The following is a 15,980-nucleotide window of genomic DNA, read 5'->3' as shown; positions in this document are numbered from 1 at the left end:
TTATAATCGTGTTCTTTTAAACATCTCGCTGTAGGTGATGGCGGGCAGAACAACAATATAGCAGCGCACACATTGAATCAGGTTAAGTGATTGAGCGAACGTGAACCAATATATCTATCTCCACTTCGCTGAAGCTTCATTTTCTCTTCCTAAATAAATACCACGGAAAATGCGCAAAAAACACTGTGCGAACGCAGTTTAAGCAGCGGTCGCAATGTTAGTAAATCAGGCCCTATATAGGGCGGAGTAAACACAGTTTGCCCAGCGCAGATCTGGTTTGATAAATACCACGGGAAATGCGCAAAAACAGCGTGCGTTAATGTGCGAACGCAGATTAAGCAGCGCTCGCATATTAGTAAATCAGGCCCTAAACGTTGAAAAGGAAAACAAAATGTTTTTATGGCAAAAATATGATATGAGTTTTGTTGTCATGGTCCTTATGCTATTACTACAGATGTTGTGCTACCTAGCGTTAGCCTCAGTCTCATTCATAGAGTGCTCTAGTGGGTTGAGTAAGGCATACTGCAGTCCTTAATGTGCTAGATACACTCACATACACACACACACACACACACACACACACACACACACACACACACACACACACACACACACACTCATCCCTCTCTGTTCTCTCTCTCTCTCCAGCATGTCTGTAGGGGGGTACTCCCAGACCCCCACCCCCCCGTCTCCTTCCACCTCCTCCCTCAACCTCAGTATCAAGTCAGAGCGTGCCTCCCCTGAGCACATCAGCGGTCCGACCACGCCCACTCCACATCACATGGGGTCCTGCTCACCAATCAGCGCCCACGCTCCACACCACATGGGGTCCCGCTCACCAATCAGCGCCCACGCTCCCCACGAGTCCCACCCCTCTGCCATGGGCAGGGACGGTGGGTACCCATCGCCACACTGCGTGGCACGGAGCCTGGCGGAGGAGAAGGGGGACTCTCCTCTCAGGCAGATAGAGAGCAATGGTGGGTGGCAGAGATAACAGCGGGCAGCCAACCCTGCCACCCCCACGGCTGCCACAGATAAATGCCCACACACAGTGGGGTAGGCTAATGGGCTGGTATTGATGGGGGCAATATTAAACCACAGCATTCGTTCTGTGAGCACTTGAGGACAGACATTAGCTTTCTAGTGGTATTTTTGAAGGTGTGTTGTGTTGAATACAGGGTAATAAGCTCTGAGGAGGGGGGGGGGGGGCGCTGGGGTGGAGCCCTCTAGGGGGGGTACGAGGGACTGCAGAGCCCCACACCAGTGTTCCCGTGAGACCAGTGTGCAGTAAACACCGTAAACAATGTTTCCATGACAACTCAGAGCACTGAGATGATGAACACATACATTTGTGGGTCTCAAAACCGTTTAGTTCTTTTAATACTTTCATTGTTTTTAGTGACAATCAGTGAAATGCAACAATGCCTTCCAAGAACAACGTGTTCAGATGGGGAAATGCAACAAATGTGTTTCTGTGTGAAAAAATTATATAATGATGAACAGTGTGTTTCTCAGGGATTTTCCATATTCTGAAATGGTTTAATCCAGAATGAGCATTGTATATTTTTCCTCTTTAAAAAAACAAAAACAAAAAAATAACTATTTTATACTCTTGCTTAAATAATTGTGTACAAGTACCTGATTAAAGGAAGACCAAAGTTTTGTCTTTTTAGGATATGTTTGCATAAGTACAGCTTTTTTTGTTTTGTTTTAAATGTATGTCTGATGCAAGTTTTTATCAATGCGGGAAATATACCTTCGAGGGTGAACATTTAGCTGTTAAACAAACATGTCGATGGAGAAGTACGCCCTCTACCAGTAAAGGTCAAATACAGACGGTTCCTCACATTCGAGCTATTTCAGAGGCCATACTTGAAGCCTGTGCTATGACGCTTGCATGCACTTTAAAGTGTAACCTATTAGTTTTAGGTCACAATGTTTCACAATGCACCGTTTTACTTTGAGTTGTTTGTCAAGTTAATGGTTCAGCGACTCACTATGGTTTTCCTTTTTTTTAACAGTTAACCTATACTGTTTGTTTGCAACCCACAATTTACTATTCTGTGTTCAGTCTGGAGGGAATTTAATAAAACGTTCACGCAAAAATGTTGAGAATCGCAAAATGAAACCTCCTCCAGCTTGGGTGATGTTACCTGTATTGCCCACTAGGGGTCCCCATAAGACAGTGTCTATGACGGGTGAGAGGGAACAGGGGTTTGATGATGGGGTAGCCTATTTTAAGGTTCAATAAGCCTTGATGTGTGTATATTTATTGCAAGACATGTCAGAATGTTGTTTTGCCTAAATAAAATCCCTCGTTTTTCTTACAATGATTTGTTTTATATTCAGGGTTATCATTTGTTGACGGAAATAATTGCATTGATTTAATTTGAGACATCAAAAATAGGCAACCGTGCGTTTTACACCATTTTTATTTCTGTAGCCTTATGTGACTACTTGTAATTATGTATTGTGGTCAAACATGCTGCACAAGATTCTAGCAAAGTGGTGGATGTTGCCTGTACAGCCACCCAGCAACTACAATTGCACGATGCTGCATCATCATAAAAAAAAATCCACGTATTTGTGCCACGGAATACGTAGAATAATTCTATAGGCTGTGCTTGGGTTCGCGGGCAAACTTGAAACTTGAGGCAAACGTCGAGCTTTGAAACCACAAATGACAAAATGGACAACAAATTATTCCTCCGGAAAAAGACAGACACGCCCCTCTGTCCCGCCATCAACGGTGAAAAGAGTCCCGCCGGGGTCACGTCTGGGCTCGTCCCTCGAGAGCGGGTCAGTCTGCAGGCGACTGAATACCCCGCCGCCAGGCCCTATGGCAACCATGAGGACCCGAGACGGCATCAGACGAGACCTCCAAAACACACACACACATAATTGATTTATGTCAACCATGTTCCCCTTCAGTTCACTACATCACGCTCTCTCCCTGACTTCGAAATCTGGAAGTAGACATGTATGCAAGAAACGCGTTTACATTAGGGTAGGGTGACCATACGTCCATATTTCCCGGGACATGTCCGTATTTCACGTCCTGTCCCGGGTGTCCTACTTTACATGTGCTTTATGATGGCCAAAGACAAAGGCTTCAACAAAACAAAAAAAACGCTGATTCACAGGCCTATTTAGCCGACCTAAAGCCTAGGCAAACCTAACTCCTCGGAAGTACGCGGTTACCTAACGGCAAGATTACAAGCTACACCACGATGACAAAACTGATCTCCAAATCTCTTTGGCTGACTGAAGTTAGTAACATGTTACATGTTAGTAGCTCCCTAGTTATTGGACCATTAGTGCTGCCTTGCCACTGGGTGTTTTATTTCTTCATCCAGTTGCAGGAATACCCAGGATGTAGATGAAGCCACTGTGCTGTGCCTGGGCCATGTCAAGCTGCCAGTCTTCCCTGTCAGACACCCCTCACTCAGCTGATCTTAATGGCCTCCAGTCAAGCATACCCCAGACAAGTGACCATCTGACCTGCCACTGGGCTTCATTGTCCGTCTTGATGTTGTGTGGAAGTGGAATAATATCACTAATAAATCATGTCAGCCCCTCAGCCCATAGAGACACACACACACACACACACACAGCTTTGCCTCAGCCTGCCTCATGGCTCCAATGTTGGGCCTGCAGTGTCACTGGTGGGCGAGTGTGCCCTCACGCACTCACAGCACCGTAGGAGCCTCTTTGGCTTTCATTAAACCATTATACTTTTCAAATATCTATTGAGTCTGTTCAAGGGCCAAAGGATAGGGCTCAGTAGAAATGCATCTCTGAAGGATGCTTAAGTACAGTGGAACTGGCATCAATGGTCCAAACTACATATGGTTAGTTTTTAAAAGCAGTACTCAGATAGGACCCAAATGTATTGTAATTTCACAATCAACCTTTCCATTTTATTAAAATTCAACCAAAGATAAAAGGTACCAAATATGACTCAATCTGTTCAGTCAAGAAAAAAAAAATAATAATATCTAAATTGCTCCAAACCCCCACAGAGACACGACTGACAGCTAATTTTGTCCTCAGCCTTCGTAAAAAAAAAAAAAAAAAAAAAATTGTATTATTATTTTTAATCAAACCTCGTTCAAAACAACTAATTTAAAACTGGGACTGTACCGCTCTAAATCACAGATGAGGGTTCAGCTATATGTGGCACTCGGTAATAAATACATAAATAAATAAAAATGATTACTTTTGAAATCTTCATGGTTCTGTAGGCCAACTACACACGAAAGCTTCACATGAAATGCGTCCCTCGCGTGTGTATACAGTGCTAATGCGTCCCTCGCGTGTGTATACAGTGCTTGGCATCAGAGAAAACTGAAAGGAAAGAAGAGACCCAAACCGTCGAGCCCTATGGGTGACCGATGTGGGTGACTGTGGCTTACGTAAACACCATCCTACAACAGAGTTGGGCTTAGGTCATCATCACGGGCCGGTGTGCTGGACAATGAAACCCCTCTTTCAAAATCCCTGAGTTTCCAGGCACTTAACTTTGATCTGAATAGCAGGCGCATTGAGTGAATACTGTAGTTCCCTAGGCAGCATGGAGATGCTAATGCTTGAGACATACACTTAAAGAACTATGGGAACTAAAGAAACAGGGAAAAAAACTATAGAAAATATTTAGAGGTACGGGACGTACAGAAAGTCAGTTTAGTGATATTAGAGTTTGACAGATGATGTCAAAATAAATATTATTAGTCATCAGATGTAAATCTGAATGTGTCGGATTGTATGTAAGGCCAGAGCGGAGTGTGATACTGCCACGGTTTAGCTACTGATTGTGTCGTCAAATAGTTAATAGCAGTTATCTCTCCTTTTTTGCAGCAGAAAAGATGACATATACTGGCACAAAAGTCATGCTTAAATGTTTAAGAGCTATTAACCAACTCAGACAGCAGGTCCAGCCTTGCCAATGGCCTGACTCGAGACTAACACATGTCTCACAGTCAGAATGCCATTTCTGATATGACTTCATAGCACCACTTCAATGCCATGATTTCACTCTTAGAAGTGTAAGTGTGTGTGTGTGTGTGTGTGTGTGCGTGTGTGTGTGTTGTGTGAATTGGAGGATGCCATTTCCGATATGACTTCATAGCGCCACTTCAATGTCATGATTTCACTCTGGCTGCTTGGGGGCACGACACCTCAACCCCTTGACCTGTAGCAGGCTGTGGCTCGGACTCTAAGGCAAATGTATGTGTGAGGGGGTTTGTGACGTGTGTGTGTGTGTGTGTGTGTGTGTGTGTGTGTCTGTGTGTGTGTGTGTGTATGTATGTATGTGTGAGGGGGTTTGTGACGTGAACTCAGTGCAGTATGAGGGGGGCAGTGGAGACGACAGCGCCCCCTTCAGTTGTGCATCAGGTACTGGTGGAAGTAGATGCCAAACAGGCTGCTGATGACTTGGCACGCCGCCACCCACCAGGTGAAGAAGGCGAAGAAGCCCCTGAAGAAGAGCGGCGTGAGGATGGCACACAGCCCGTGGAAGGCCTCCGCCAGGCGAGCGACCGTGGCCTGCACCTCCTCCTCCATGTCCTCGGCCTCCTCGTCGTCCTCCAGCCCTGAGACGGGGGGCGGGGAGGTTGGCAGGACCAGCGCGGGAGTCACCCCTGGGGTCTCCTCAACAAACCCCCACGAGAAGTCACCTGGAGGAACATTGGTGGAAAATTTAAGTTTTTTGACCGTGTGAACTTGTAACTCTCCGTTTTCTAGTAAACATTTTTTATTGAAGTTTTACTTGTCTCACTCGCGTGTCAATTAATAGTTTCTAAGACTGAACTCAAAATTGTGGTACAGAAGACTCAGAATCAGACGGAGCACCACTACAATTGGAAAAGCATTTCCACTCAGGTAAGTCTGAATGGCGTACTCGATAGAAAAGCATTTCCACTCAGGTAAGTCTGAATGGCGTACTCGATAGAAAAGCATTTCCACTCAGGTAAGTCTGAATGGCGTACTCGATAGAATACTACTTACAGGGCATGAAAAAGTCACTTCCACTAATGTGCAGAAAAGTAAATATATCAGTGGTTACACATATTTCTGATGTTATTTGTCTTTGTGTAAAGTTTCTTAATGATGGCTTGACTGAGAGCATTTCATGCTATTCATTCATTTAAATTTACAAAAGTTTACAGCTGATTTTTGTCAAACTTGATTTTCTGGTAAGATGCTGATACCTTAAACACATTTAGCTGATTTCTCTGGATTGGTAGCACCACTTTTAATAAATGACGCATTATCCTAAAGGTGAATAACTGTAGATTTAGAATATCCGATAAAACCATTTTTACCAACTGGACTCCTTTTGTTCTGATTCTATCCAAAGATGTTTTCATACACAGTGCCCTCCACAATTATTGGCACCCCTAGTGAATGTGACCAAAACAAGCTATACAAAAATATATCTTTGCTGTTTATCCTCTTGGTCTTTCACTTAAAATATTCACAAAAATGTTATCTTTTCATTGAAGTAACATTTTTGAAAGAATAATTTTTTTTGACACTACATAAAATATTTTTCTCTGCTTCACAGAGGTATAAATATGAGGTGACACAGGCCAAATACCCTTAGTCATTAATCAAGATGGGAAAGACAAAAGAACACAGTGTTGAAGTGCGACAAAAAGTTGTTGAGCTGCTGAAATCCGGATGTAGGGATATAAGAAAATATCTAAACAGTTGGAAATACCCATTTCCACAATCAGGGCAATAGTAAAGAAGTTCAAAGCGACAGGAGATGTAAGGAATTAGCCTGGAATAGGACCTGTTTGTAAATTGACCCCACGCACCGTGAGAAGGATGGTTCGACTGGCAAAAGAATCTCCAAGGATCACAGCTGGGGAATTGCAGAGCTAAGTTGAGTCTCCAAAACTACCATCATGAGCCACCTACATCACCACAAGTTGTTTTGGAGGGTTGCCAGAACAAAGCCTCTGCTGTCAATCAACAACAAACTTAAGTGCCTATAGTTTGCCAAATGTAAGTCAGACTTTTATTATAGAGTTATATGGTCAGACGAGACCAAAATAACGCTTTTTGGCAACAAACATCAAAGGTGGGTATGGCGTTGACAGAAAGATAGCCATACAGAAAAGCACCTCATAACCACTGTGAAGTATGGTGGCAGATCTTTGATGTTGTGGGGCTGTTTTTCTTCCAAAGGCCCTGGACATCTTGTTAGGATACATGGTATCATGGACTCCATCAAATACCAGCAGATATTAAATGAAAATCTAACAGCCCCCTCTAGGAAGCTTAAAATGGGCCGTGGTTGGACCTTCTAGCAGGACAATGATCCGAAGCACACCTCAAAATCAACACAAAAATGGTTCACCGACAACAGAATAAAGGTTTTGCAATGGCCATCAAAGTCCCCCGACCTAAACCCCATAGATAGACAATCTGTGGGAAGAGCTGAAGCCGAATCTATTAAGTGTTGACCTCAGAATCTGAAGGATCTGGAGAGATACTGTATGTAGGAATGGTCTCAGATTCCGTGCCATGTGTTCACCAACCTCATCACGCATTATATGAGAAGACTCAGAGCTGTTATTTGGCAACGGGAGGCTGCTCAAAACATTAAATTAAGGGGTGCCAATAATTGTTTTTTCTTTCAATAATTTTACTTCAATGAAAAGGTAAGATTTTTGTCAATATTTTGAGTGAAAGACCAAGAGGCTGAACAGCAAAGACATATCTGTTTTGGTCACATTCACCAAGGGTGCCAATAATTGTGGAGGGCACTGTAAACCTGCCACTCAGGCATTCAACACAACCACAGACCTAAAGCAATCCTACTGAAATAGTGTGAAAACTGTTCATTCATTGTGGTTCTGTGTTCAAACATGGCTTACCCAAAGACTTCAAGGCCAAGGTTGAGAAGAGGATCAGTAGAATAGGGATCAGGTACTGGAGCGTGACTACAGTCAAGTAGCAGAAGATTCTGGTAACCTGTGAGCACAAGAAGAAAGACGTCAACACTTCATGTTCTCACCCGCTCTTCTCACACAGCATCATACACAATATCTCTGGGGAAAGTTTATTTAAGTGTACAATGCTGTGTTGGCAGACAGTTAAAGCAGCACAACGGATCAATAGCTATTCGCTAAAGGTATGCTAGCAGCTAAAACTAACGAAATCTCTTGAAATGTGCTGACATTATGACAAACTAGTTACTCAACGACTGTCCTTACACTGTCAAACATCAAGCAAGTGCAACAAAAGACAAAGCAAGACGGCAAATAAGCTACTTACTAGATCGGCAGAAAGTAAACAAGTCAGGTCGGTGGGCTGCGGCAGGCAAAACTACAGAACGCAGTTATATGCCAATGGACCCTGCTATGGCAATGGCATGGACGCGATTCTCCATATTAAAAGTCATTGTAGCGCCCCAATTTTTTTTAAGCTGTTATTTTAAGGTTAAACTGCTTATCCTAACCCTAATCCTGAAGTATAATTGTTGCATAATAGGGCTTTAACAAAAGTGTTCAGGCAGGAGAACATATTTTAAATGATAGTACATTCTTTTTCTTCACTGAGAATAAAGGCTTGTGCTGTGTGTTCATCTCAGCCATGGACCCTCATTACCTTCCTCCTTTCCAAGCCCAGGTCATGTGACTATGCAACCAGGGGAAACCTCACACCCCCAGATACACCTGTGAGAATGACTTCAAATCAACAGCCATGGTGTTGTTCTGTTCAGGCAGAAACCTCACACCCCCAGATACACCTGTGAGAGTGACTTCAAATCAGCAGCCATGGTGTTGTTCTATTCAGGCAGAAATGGAATGCCCATGGGGTTTCTTATCCTGTCATTTCCATAATCTAGTGAGAAAACGCTGCGTTGACAAAAAAGTATGTATTATGTATGTGTGCCTGTACCCTTTTAACATGTGTAGGAATATTTGTATAGTTGGTGAACATGGATTAATTTATGGGAAATGAATGGCGGCATTTAAACCGGCCTTGAGATAGGCTGTTAAATAAGGAGGGTTAACTCATCCACTCCCAGAAAATGGCCTTGGTGCCAAAGACTCTGATTGAGTGAAAGTCAGATCGTGGGGTTAGACCTAATTGGCCAGAGGGATCAACCAAACATAAGAAAGGTGGAAGTAACCGGATGTCTTTTAAAAAGGCAAACCCGCCATTCATACAGTGGGAACATCCATGGACCAATCTTCTTATTGTGGCTTATAAGATAGTGGCTAGTCTTCACCGCGACATGTAAAGACTTGCATTCCACCCCCCTAAACAACACAAACCTTTCTCTGGATGTCGATGGCAGCTTTAAGAACACAAACCTTTCTCTGGATGGCAGCTATAGAAACACAAACCTTTCTCTGGATGTCGATGGCAGCGATGCGGCCGGCCTCCCGCTTCATCTGCTCCACCCACTTCTGGGACAGGTTGAGGTAGGCCTGCATGTGGAAGCGCACCACCAGCAGACGCAGCACACACAGCGCCACCACCGTCCACAGACGCACCGTGTTGAAGGCCGAGCTAGGGATCCTGTCCAAACACAAACACTCAACGAGGAAACTGAATAGTGTGTGTGTTGCTGACATGACGGAGGAGTTTAGGGTTAAATGCTTACAGGGTCACTGTGGTCTTTCCCATCGGAGCGTTGGCCAGGAAGTCTCTGGCGATCGGCTTCACCCACAACACGATCACCAGCACAGGAGACAGGAAGCTGATGTGTAAGAGGAGTCTAATGGAGACAGGAAGCTGATGTGTAAGAGCATTCTAGAGGAGACAGGAAGCTGATGTGTACGAGAATTCTAGAGGAGACAGGAAGCTGATGTGTAAGAGCATTCTAGAGGAGACAGGATGCTGATGTGTGAGAGGATTCTAGAGGAGACAGGAAGCTGATGTGTACGAGGATTCTAGGAGACAGGAAGCTGATGTGTAAGAGGATTCTAGAGGAGACAGGAGGCTGATGTGTGAGAGGATTCTAGAGGAGACAGGAAGCTGATGTGTGAGAGGATTCTAGAGGAGACAGGAGGCTGATGTGTAAGAGGATTCTAGGAGACAGGAAGCTGATGTGTAAGAGGATTCTAGAGGAGACAGGAAGCTGAAGTGTAAGAGGATTCTAGAGGAGACAGGAAGCTGAAGTGTAAGAGGATTCTAGAGGAGACAGGAAGCTGAAGTGTAAGAGGATTCTAGAGGAGACAGGAAGCTGATGTGTGAGAGGATTCTAGAGGAGACAGGAAGCTGATGTGTAAGAGGATTTTCTAGACAATTAACACATGCAGAGAATGGCCTTGAGAAGTGAGTGAGGAGTCTGTAGATATTTCATGACGGGCATCATATCAACAGCAATACTGTATTATCAGTCACCAACTCTGCTAGGCACAAATTAAAGCTTGACTGCTAAAACTAACAGCTATAGTTGAAAGCTGATTTCACTGAACATTGATGACAACGTCATATCATTCAAATGTAATCATATTCTCTAATCTAACTCCCTTTATGCGTCATTCCTTGGTCTTACTTTATGAAGGGACGGTCAGCATTGAGCTGCAGGGCGTCGAGGTGTGTCTGGGCCAGACGGAGGCCAGGGAACGCCAGCAGGGCGCCAACGAAGGCACACACAGCAGCCAGCCCCAGCTTCACCGTCAGCTTGGTAAACGGCACCCTGGTGAGAATCAAATAATAAATAACATAAAAGGTTGTTTCAAAGCCAATTGCATCAACATTATCAGCAACTCTAGAACTTAAAGCCCCATTATGCAACAATTATACTTCAGGATTAGGGTTAGGATAAGCAGTTTAACCTTAAAATAACCGCTTAAAGAAAATTGGGGCGCTACAATGACTTTTAATATGGAGAATCGCCGCTGTGCCATTGCCATAGCAGGGTCTAAAGGCATAAAACTGCGTTCTGTAGTTTTGCCTGCCGCAGCCCGCCGACCTGACTTGTTTACTTTCTGCCGATATAGTAAGTAGCTTATTTTGCCGTCTTGCTTTGTCTTATGTTGCACTTGCTTGATGTTTGACAGTGTAAGGACAGTCGTTGAGAAACTAGTTTGTCATAATGTCAAAGTCAGCACATTTCAAGAGATTTTGTTAGTTTTAGCTGCTAGCATACCTTTAGCGAATAGCTATTGATCCGTTGTGCTGCTTTAAGTTTTTAAAAGGGTACTTACGACCACGCATAGCCTTGCTGTTTTGCAAAAACTTCCAGGTTGTCAAAAAGACTGTTAAAACCTAAACAGGATCAAAGTAAAACATGTGAAACAGGGGTCGGCAAACCCTTTCAACAACACATCACGTAGAGCACATTAAAGCATGATGTGTGTGTGTGTGTGTGTGTGTAGAGGGAGGGGCTCATACCAGGTTCCAGGCCAAACTCCAGGTAGTCTTCCCTGACGACCAGCACCAGCATGGCGACGAGCAGGGACAGGAAGCCGAAGGCCAAACACACGGAGCGCTCGCCGCCCTCGTCTGAGCTGAAGTAGTGACTCATCAGAGTGTGCAGGCTCCGCCTGATGACCTCAGGTCAAGGATCACACACTGGACACGACAATGGGCACGTGCACGCAAAAGAAAAGATGCGCTCTCAAAAGACGAAACTTTATGCATTTCAGTAGACATGTTTGTACATAGTGCAGTGTCGTTGGTACCCGTTGGAATGCGTTGATCCGTTTAGGGCGACGGATCCCCATTCACTTTGAATGGGGTGTCGTCATCCTTTGACGAACTGAATTGTGGCTACGTTCAGTTCGGCAAAGGATGACGTCAACCCAATCAAAGTAAATGGAGTTCCTTCGCCCTTTACGGATCAACGCATTCCAACGCGTACGTGTGATTCCAGCCTTCCTCTGTGTGACTCCTGTGGGCATGTCGGTACATAAAGCAGTGTCGTTGGTACAGGGCACCTGTGTGATTCCTGTGGGCATGTCGGTACATAAAGCAGTGTTGTTGGTACAGGGCACCTGTGTGATTACGGTAGGCATGTTGGTACATAAAGCAGTGTCGTTGGTACAGGGCACCTGTGACTGCCAGCAGGAGGAACTCAAATAACACATGTTGCCTTGTGTGCTACACTGGGAGCCCCAACAGCTGTTACAACACTGGTCACTGGTGTCTTGAGTATCCAACGGTCCTGTGTCTGCACAACGGTCAACACACACTCACACTCTAACTCACACAGAGAAGGATACAGGCAAAAGAACACGGTCAGCACACACCAGATGACTCCAATGTTGACCTCCTTGCTGGCGTCCACCACACTGTAGTAGCCCTCGGTGAAGAGAAAGATCCCCGTTGCATAGATGGCAAAGTCAATGAGCCACTGGTACTCAATGAAGAACCTTAGAACTGTTGGGAGGCAGAGTACACAGGGTTACTATGATGTCATGAAGAGTACACAGGGTTACAATTAGGGTTGGGTACCGAGAACCGGTACCAATACGGCACCGGTTCCATACAACCGGTACCTACCCGGACCGAAATGCAATGCAGATTTCGGTGCTTCCTGAGCAGATTTTTATTTTATTTTTTTATTAAAAAATTAATAATTTAACAAAACTAGCGATAGCTATCGAGAAGTAAAGTTAGTGGCGTATATCTTTCTGAGTACGATCTGTATACTTTTTGGGTTGCTAACAGATTTCGTGGGGCACATATAAAACTGCTCCATCTCCCAATGTAGACTCTCGCCTGTGTCGCTCACGCTCATTGGTGATAATGTAGCATTCCATATGGGACTATTGGAAACGGGATTTGTGTTGAGGAGTTGCCATGGTAATGGGTCGACTTGTGTGTGGTTTCGGTTTCAAGATATGTGTGGTTGTTCTAAGCAGAAGTTGGATACGCTTTATTAAACGGAGAACTACCGTCTCATCCAAAGATATTCCTTCTCAATGTGAGTTCTTAAGAGAGCACTAACTCGGACGCTACAATAACATTGCAACAGTCTAATGACAGCGAAGAGCAGACAGCCTTGCACAGAGCAAGCACAAACAGAGTTAGCCATCAATATAATGGAGAAAATGCTGAAAGGTAAACGATCAAAAGTGTGGCTGTATTTCGCACAAAAAGATTCAAACAACGCGACGTGCAGCATATGCAACACCAAAATTGCGTGTAAAGGGGGGAGAGAAGGCAAGAGGCCCTGAACCTAAACTCTTAAAGGGGCAGTACACATTCACGAAACCAGTGGGTTTAAATAAATGCAAACTAAATAATATTTTTTTTACTCTAAAGGCGAACATGCTCATATTTCTACAAAAGAATTACTGAAGTGTGAAGTGTGTGTACAGAGTGTGTTTTGTATTTATTTATATTTATTTAAGTATACTGTAAACAGTTGTTAAAAGTTAATATATTGTTCATAGTTTGAAGTTAAAAGGTTTGAAGCCAAGTGTTTTGTATTTATTTGTATTTATAGTATACCTTAAACAGTTTATATATTGTTAAATTTGAAGAAAACTATTTGCCTTGGTAATAAATAAGCCTTTAATAAAAAATTTAAAAAGTATCGGTTCTGGCACCGGTATCGTTTTAAAAGTATCGGTTAAGTACCGGTATCGGAAAAAACCCAAACGATACCCATCCCTAGTTACAATGATGTCATGCAGAGTACACAGGGTTACTATGATGTCATGCAGAGTACACAGGGTTACTATGATGTCATGCAGAGTACACAGGGTTACTATGATGGCATGCAGAGTACACAGGGTTACTATGATGTCATGCAGAGTACACAGGGTTACTATGATGGCATGCAGAGTACACAGGGTTACTATGATGGCATGCAGAGTACACAGGGTTACTATGATGGCATGCAGAGTACACAGGGTTACTATGATTTCATGCAGAGTACACAGGGTTACTATGATGTCATGCAGAGTACACAGGGTTACTATGATGGCATGCAGAGTACACAGGGTTACTATGATGGCATGCAGAGTACACAGGGTTACTATGATGTCATGCAGAGTACACAGGGTTACTATGATGTCATGCAGAGTACACAGGGTTACTATGATGTCGCTGCTGTGGGGAGGCAGAGTATGAAAAGTATACACTATTCATCTGGTATTTTACCTAGGGCATCAAGGGCGTTGACAGGAGTGCTTTCGAGTCGGAGATCTATATCCTTCGGCACTGTGAGAGGCTTGTTTTCTTTGTGGCCATTTTGTCTTCTGCAGACAGATCAGAAAACAACAACCTTCATAACAAAGCCCTGTACAAATCTGTCAGTATCAGCTGTTGAAGGCAGTTGTACTAACAAGTCTTCCCTGATGGTTCCCACCTGTCTTTCTTGGATGGTTTGGTTGGGATCTGCTTCCCAGCCAAGGCACAAAGCTCTCCTTCAGAAGGGTGCTTGAAGCGCAGGAGACTAAAAACAGAAAACAACAACTAACTCAGCTTTGCAGTTCCATTTAAGTAATAAACAAAAACATCTAAAGGCTGCTCACGACTTATGAATAACAATGGTGTTGACATCAATACAAACAAGGTAAACAAGGAAGCTAATGGCAGATTAAATAGCCAATACATTACAATTGTGTTCACATCAACACAAACAAGGTAAACAAGCATAAAACAGCGCGTCTACCTGCCATTGCACAGCAGCCAGCGCGCAAAGGAGCAGTGTGGGGCCATCCGCTGCATGATAGTGGCGGCCAGTAAACTGACCACCAGCTGTACTCCCATTAGGGCCTGTAGCGAAGGAGCACATCATATCGAGTTAATACAGTGGGACACGACAGGCTCAGACCAACTGCACTGGAGTTTCACCTGACCAATAACGTTAAGCCTCTAAACTAAAGTACGATTTATGACTAGCCGTTGCGATTTAGACAAATTCAATATCGACATCGAATTTCTAAATGGAAGGTAAGTCTACGTCTAGGTACACGTGTACAAATACAAAACCCTTCAAGGAGCTGTGGTGGGGGGCACAACTGCGCCAGTCATTCAACATCTTAGGAAGTTGGCTAAAATGGGATGCTATCCTTCAGGGTCGGCTAGCTAACTGGCTAGCTTAAATATACAGAGAATACATGGAAAGCAAAGCTAAATGCATAGCATGCTAGGTCAACCAGAAACGCTGGCTTGCTAATGGAGAATGTGCAGAATTCTTACGGTGCTGAGACAGAAGCACACCACCATGTATAACTATCGCACTTGTTAGGATATCATTAGATAATGTGTTAACTCATTTGACACATCTGAAATGTGCTTCCTATCCAGGCAATTGCCTTGCTAAACAGTTAGCCTAGCTTACTGAGAGTGCTCACCTGGCTAGCTCAGTCTAAAAAGGCTGGCTACAAGTTATTTGACGTTAAGACCAGCGCAGTCTTTTACGCTGTATCAACGTGTAAATGAAAAATAACGTAAAATGCAACCTGCACTTACCATTCTGGTATGAAGGTTTTAGGAGTGGAACAACTGTCCCATTAACAAACTCGTTGCATATATTTGAGTCCCTGAACAGCTGAGACTACTCCAATGACATGTGGGTACGCTGTATGTTCAAAGTAGGGGGTGTGCTTACCACATAAGGACTTAAAATCCTATTGGTCAGAATGGAGCAGTCAACGCCCTCATTGGCTCTCGGAGTCACTGTTTATCTATTTTTTTGGAAGGATCATGTTGTATCAGGGTTACGCCGAAATTGAGTTACTGACAAAAAGACGACATGATAACTGTTCTCTGATTAAGTACAATCTAACTAAGTTATTCAATACAACACAAACGCAGAGCATGAGCATGAACACATCAGTTAAGATATTGACTGGGCACAACAGCGGTCTGAGTTTAGTGTTTCAGCTGTTTGAACTGAATTTGTTGGAATTATTGAAATAAATTGCATGTGATGTGATGTAATGCTAGAGCAAGAAGAATACTTTATTGTCACTATTGCTATGCTGTGAGATATTGCAGTGTTCTTTTACTTAAGCAATAAGCCCCAAGAGGCCGTGCTTTGTTAAACCCCC

The 15,980-nt window shown here is 43.8% G+C and overlaps 2 protein-coding genes across 2 annotated transcripts in view; one reads left to right on the top strand and one right to left on the bottom strand.

The window, feature by feature from the left end:
* The window catches only part of mef2b (myocyte enhancer factor 2b), a 13,906-nt gene extending 12,734 nt beyond the window's left edge, over positions 1–1,172 (top strand). Inside the window, exon 9 of the mRNA XM_080836079.1 lies at positions 649–1,172. Coding sequence (XP_080692205.1) covers positions 649–994 — 346 coding nt within the window. The 3' untranslated portion in view covers positions 995–1,172. The remainder of the gene's footprint in view (positions 1–648) is intronic.
* Positions 1,173–3,890: 2,718 nt separating this feature from the next.
* Positions 3,891–15,510, bottom strand: tmem161a (transmembrane protein 161A). The gene is made up of 12 exons (XM_080834288.1): positions 15,400–15,510; positions 14,597–14,700; positions 14,291–14,377; positions 14,083–14,180; positions 12,195–12,351; positions 11,365–11,516; positions 11,178–11,238; positions 10,523–10,666; positions 9,626–9,739; positions 9,366–9,540; positions 7,887–7,983; positions 3,891–5,675 (listed from the first exon to the last, which is right to left on the bottom strand). The coding sequence occupies exons 1-12, from the start codon at positions 15,400–15,402 to the stop codon at positions 5,380–5,382; spliced, it is 1,488 nt and encodes a 495-aa protein (XP_080690414.1). The 5' UTR covers positions 15,403–15,510; the 3' UTR covers positions 3,891–5,379.
* Positions 15,511–15,980: the final 470 nt, after the last annotated feature.

This window comes from Sprattus sprattus (assembly GCF_963457725.1).
Source record: "Sprattus sprattus genome assembly, chromosome: 3".
In the NCBI taxonomy this organism is placed as follows: Eukaryota; Metazoa; Chordata; class Actinopteri; order Clupeiformes; family Clupeidae; genus Sprattus; species Sprattus sprattus.
Note: the sequence above shows the minus strand (reverse complement) of the source record. Positions and strands in the feature narration are given on the sequence as shown.

Excerpts from the sequence above, each read along its gene's own strand:
- tmem161a (XM_080834288.1), bottom strand. Across the intron at positions 9,740-10,522 it reads GCTGACCGTCCCTTCATAAA|ACTCCTCTTACACATCAGCT; the intron begins GTAAGACCAAGG and ends TGTCTCCATTAG. Across the intron at positions 5,676-7,886 it reads CTTGGCCTTGAAGTCTTTGG|GTGACTTCTCGTGGGGGTTT; the intron begins GTAAGCCATGTT and ends ATGTTCCTCCAG.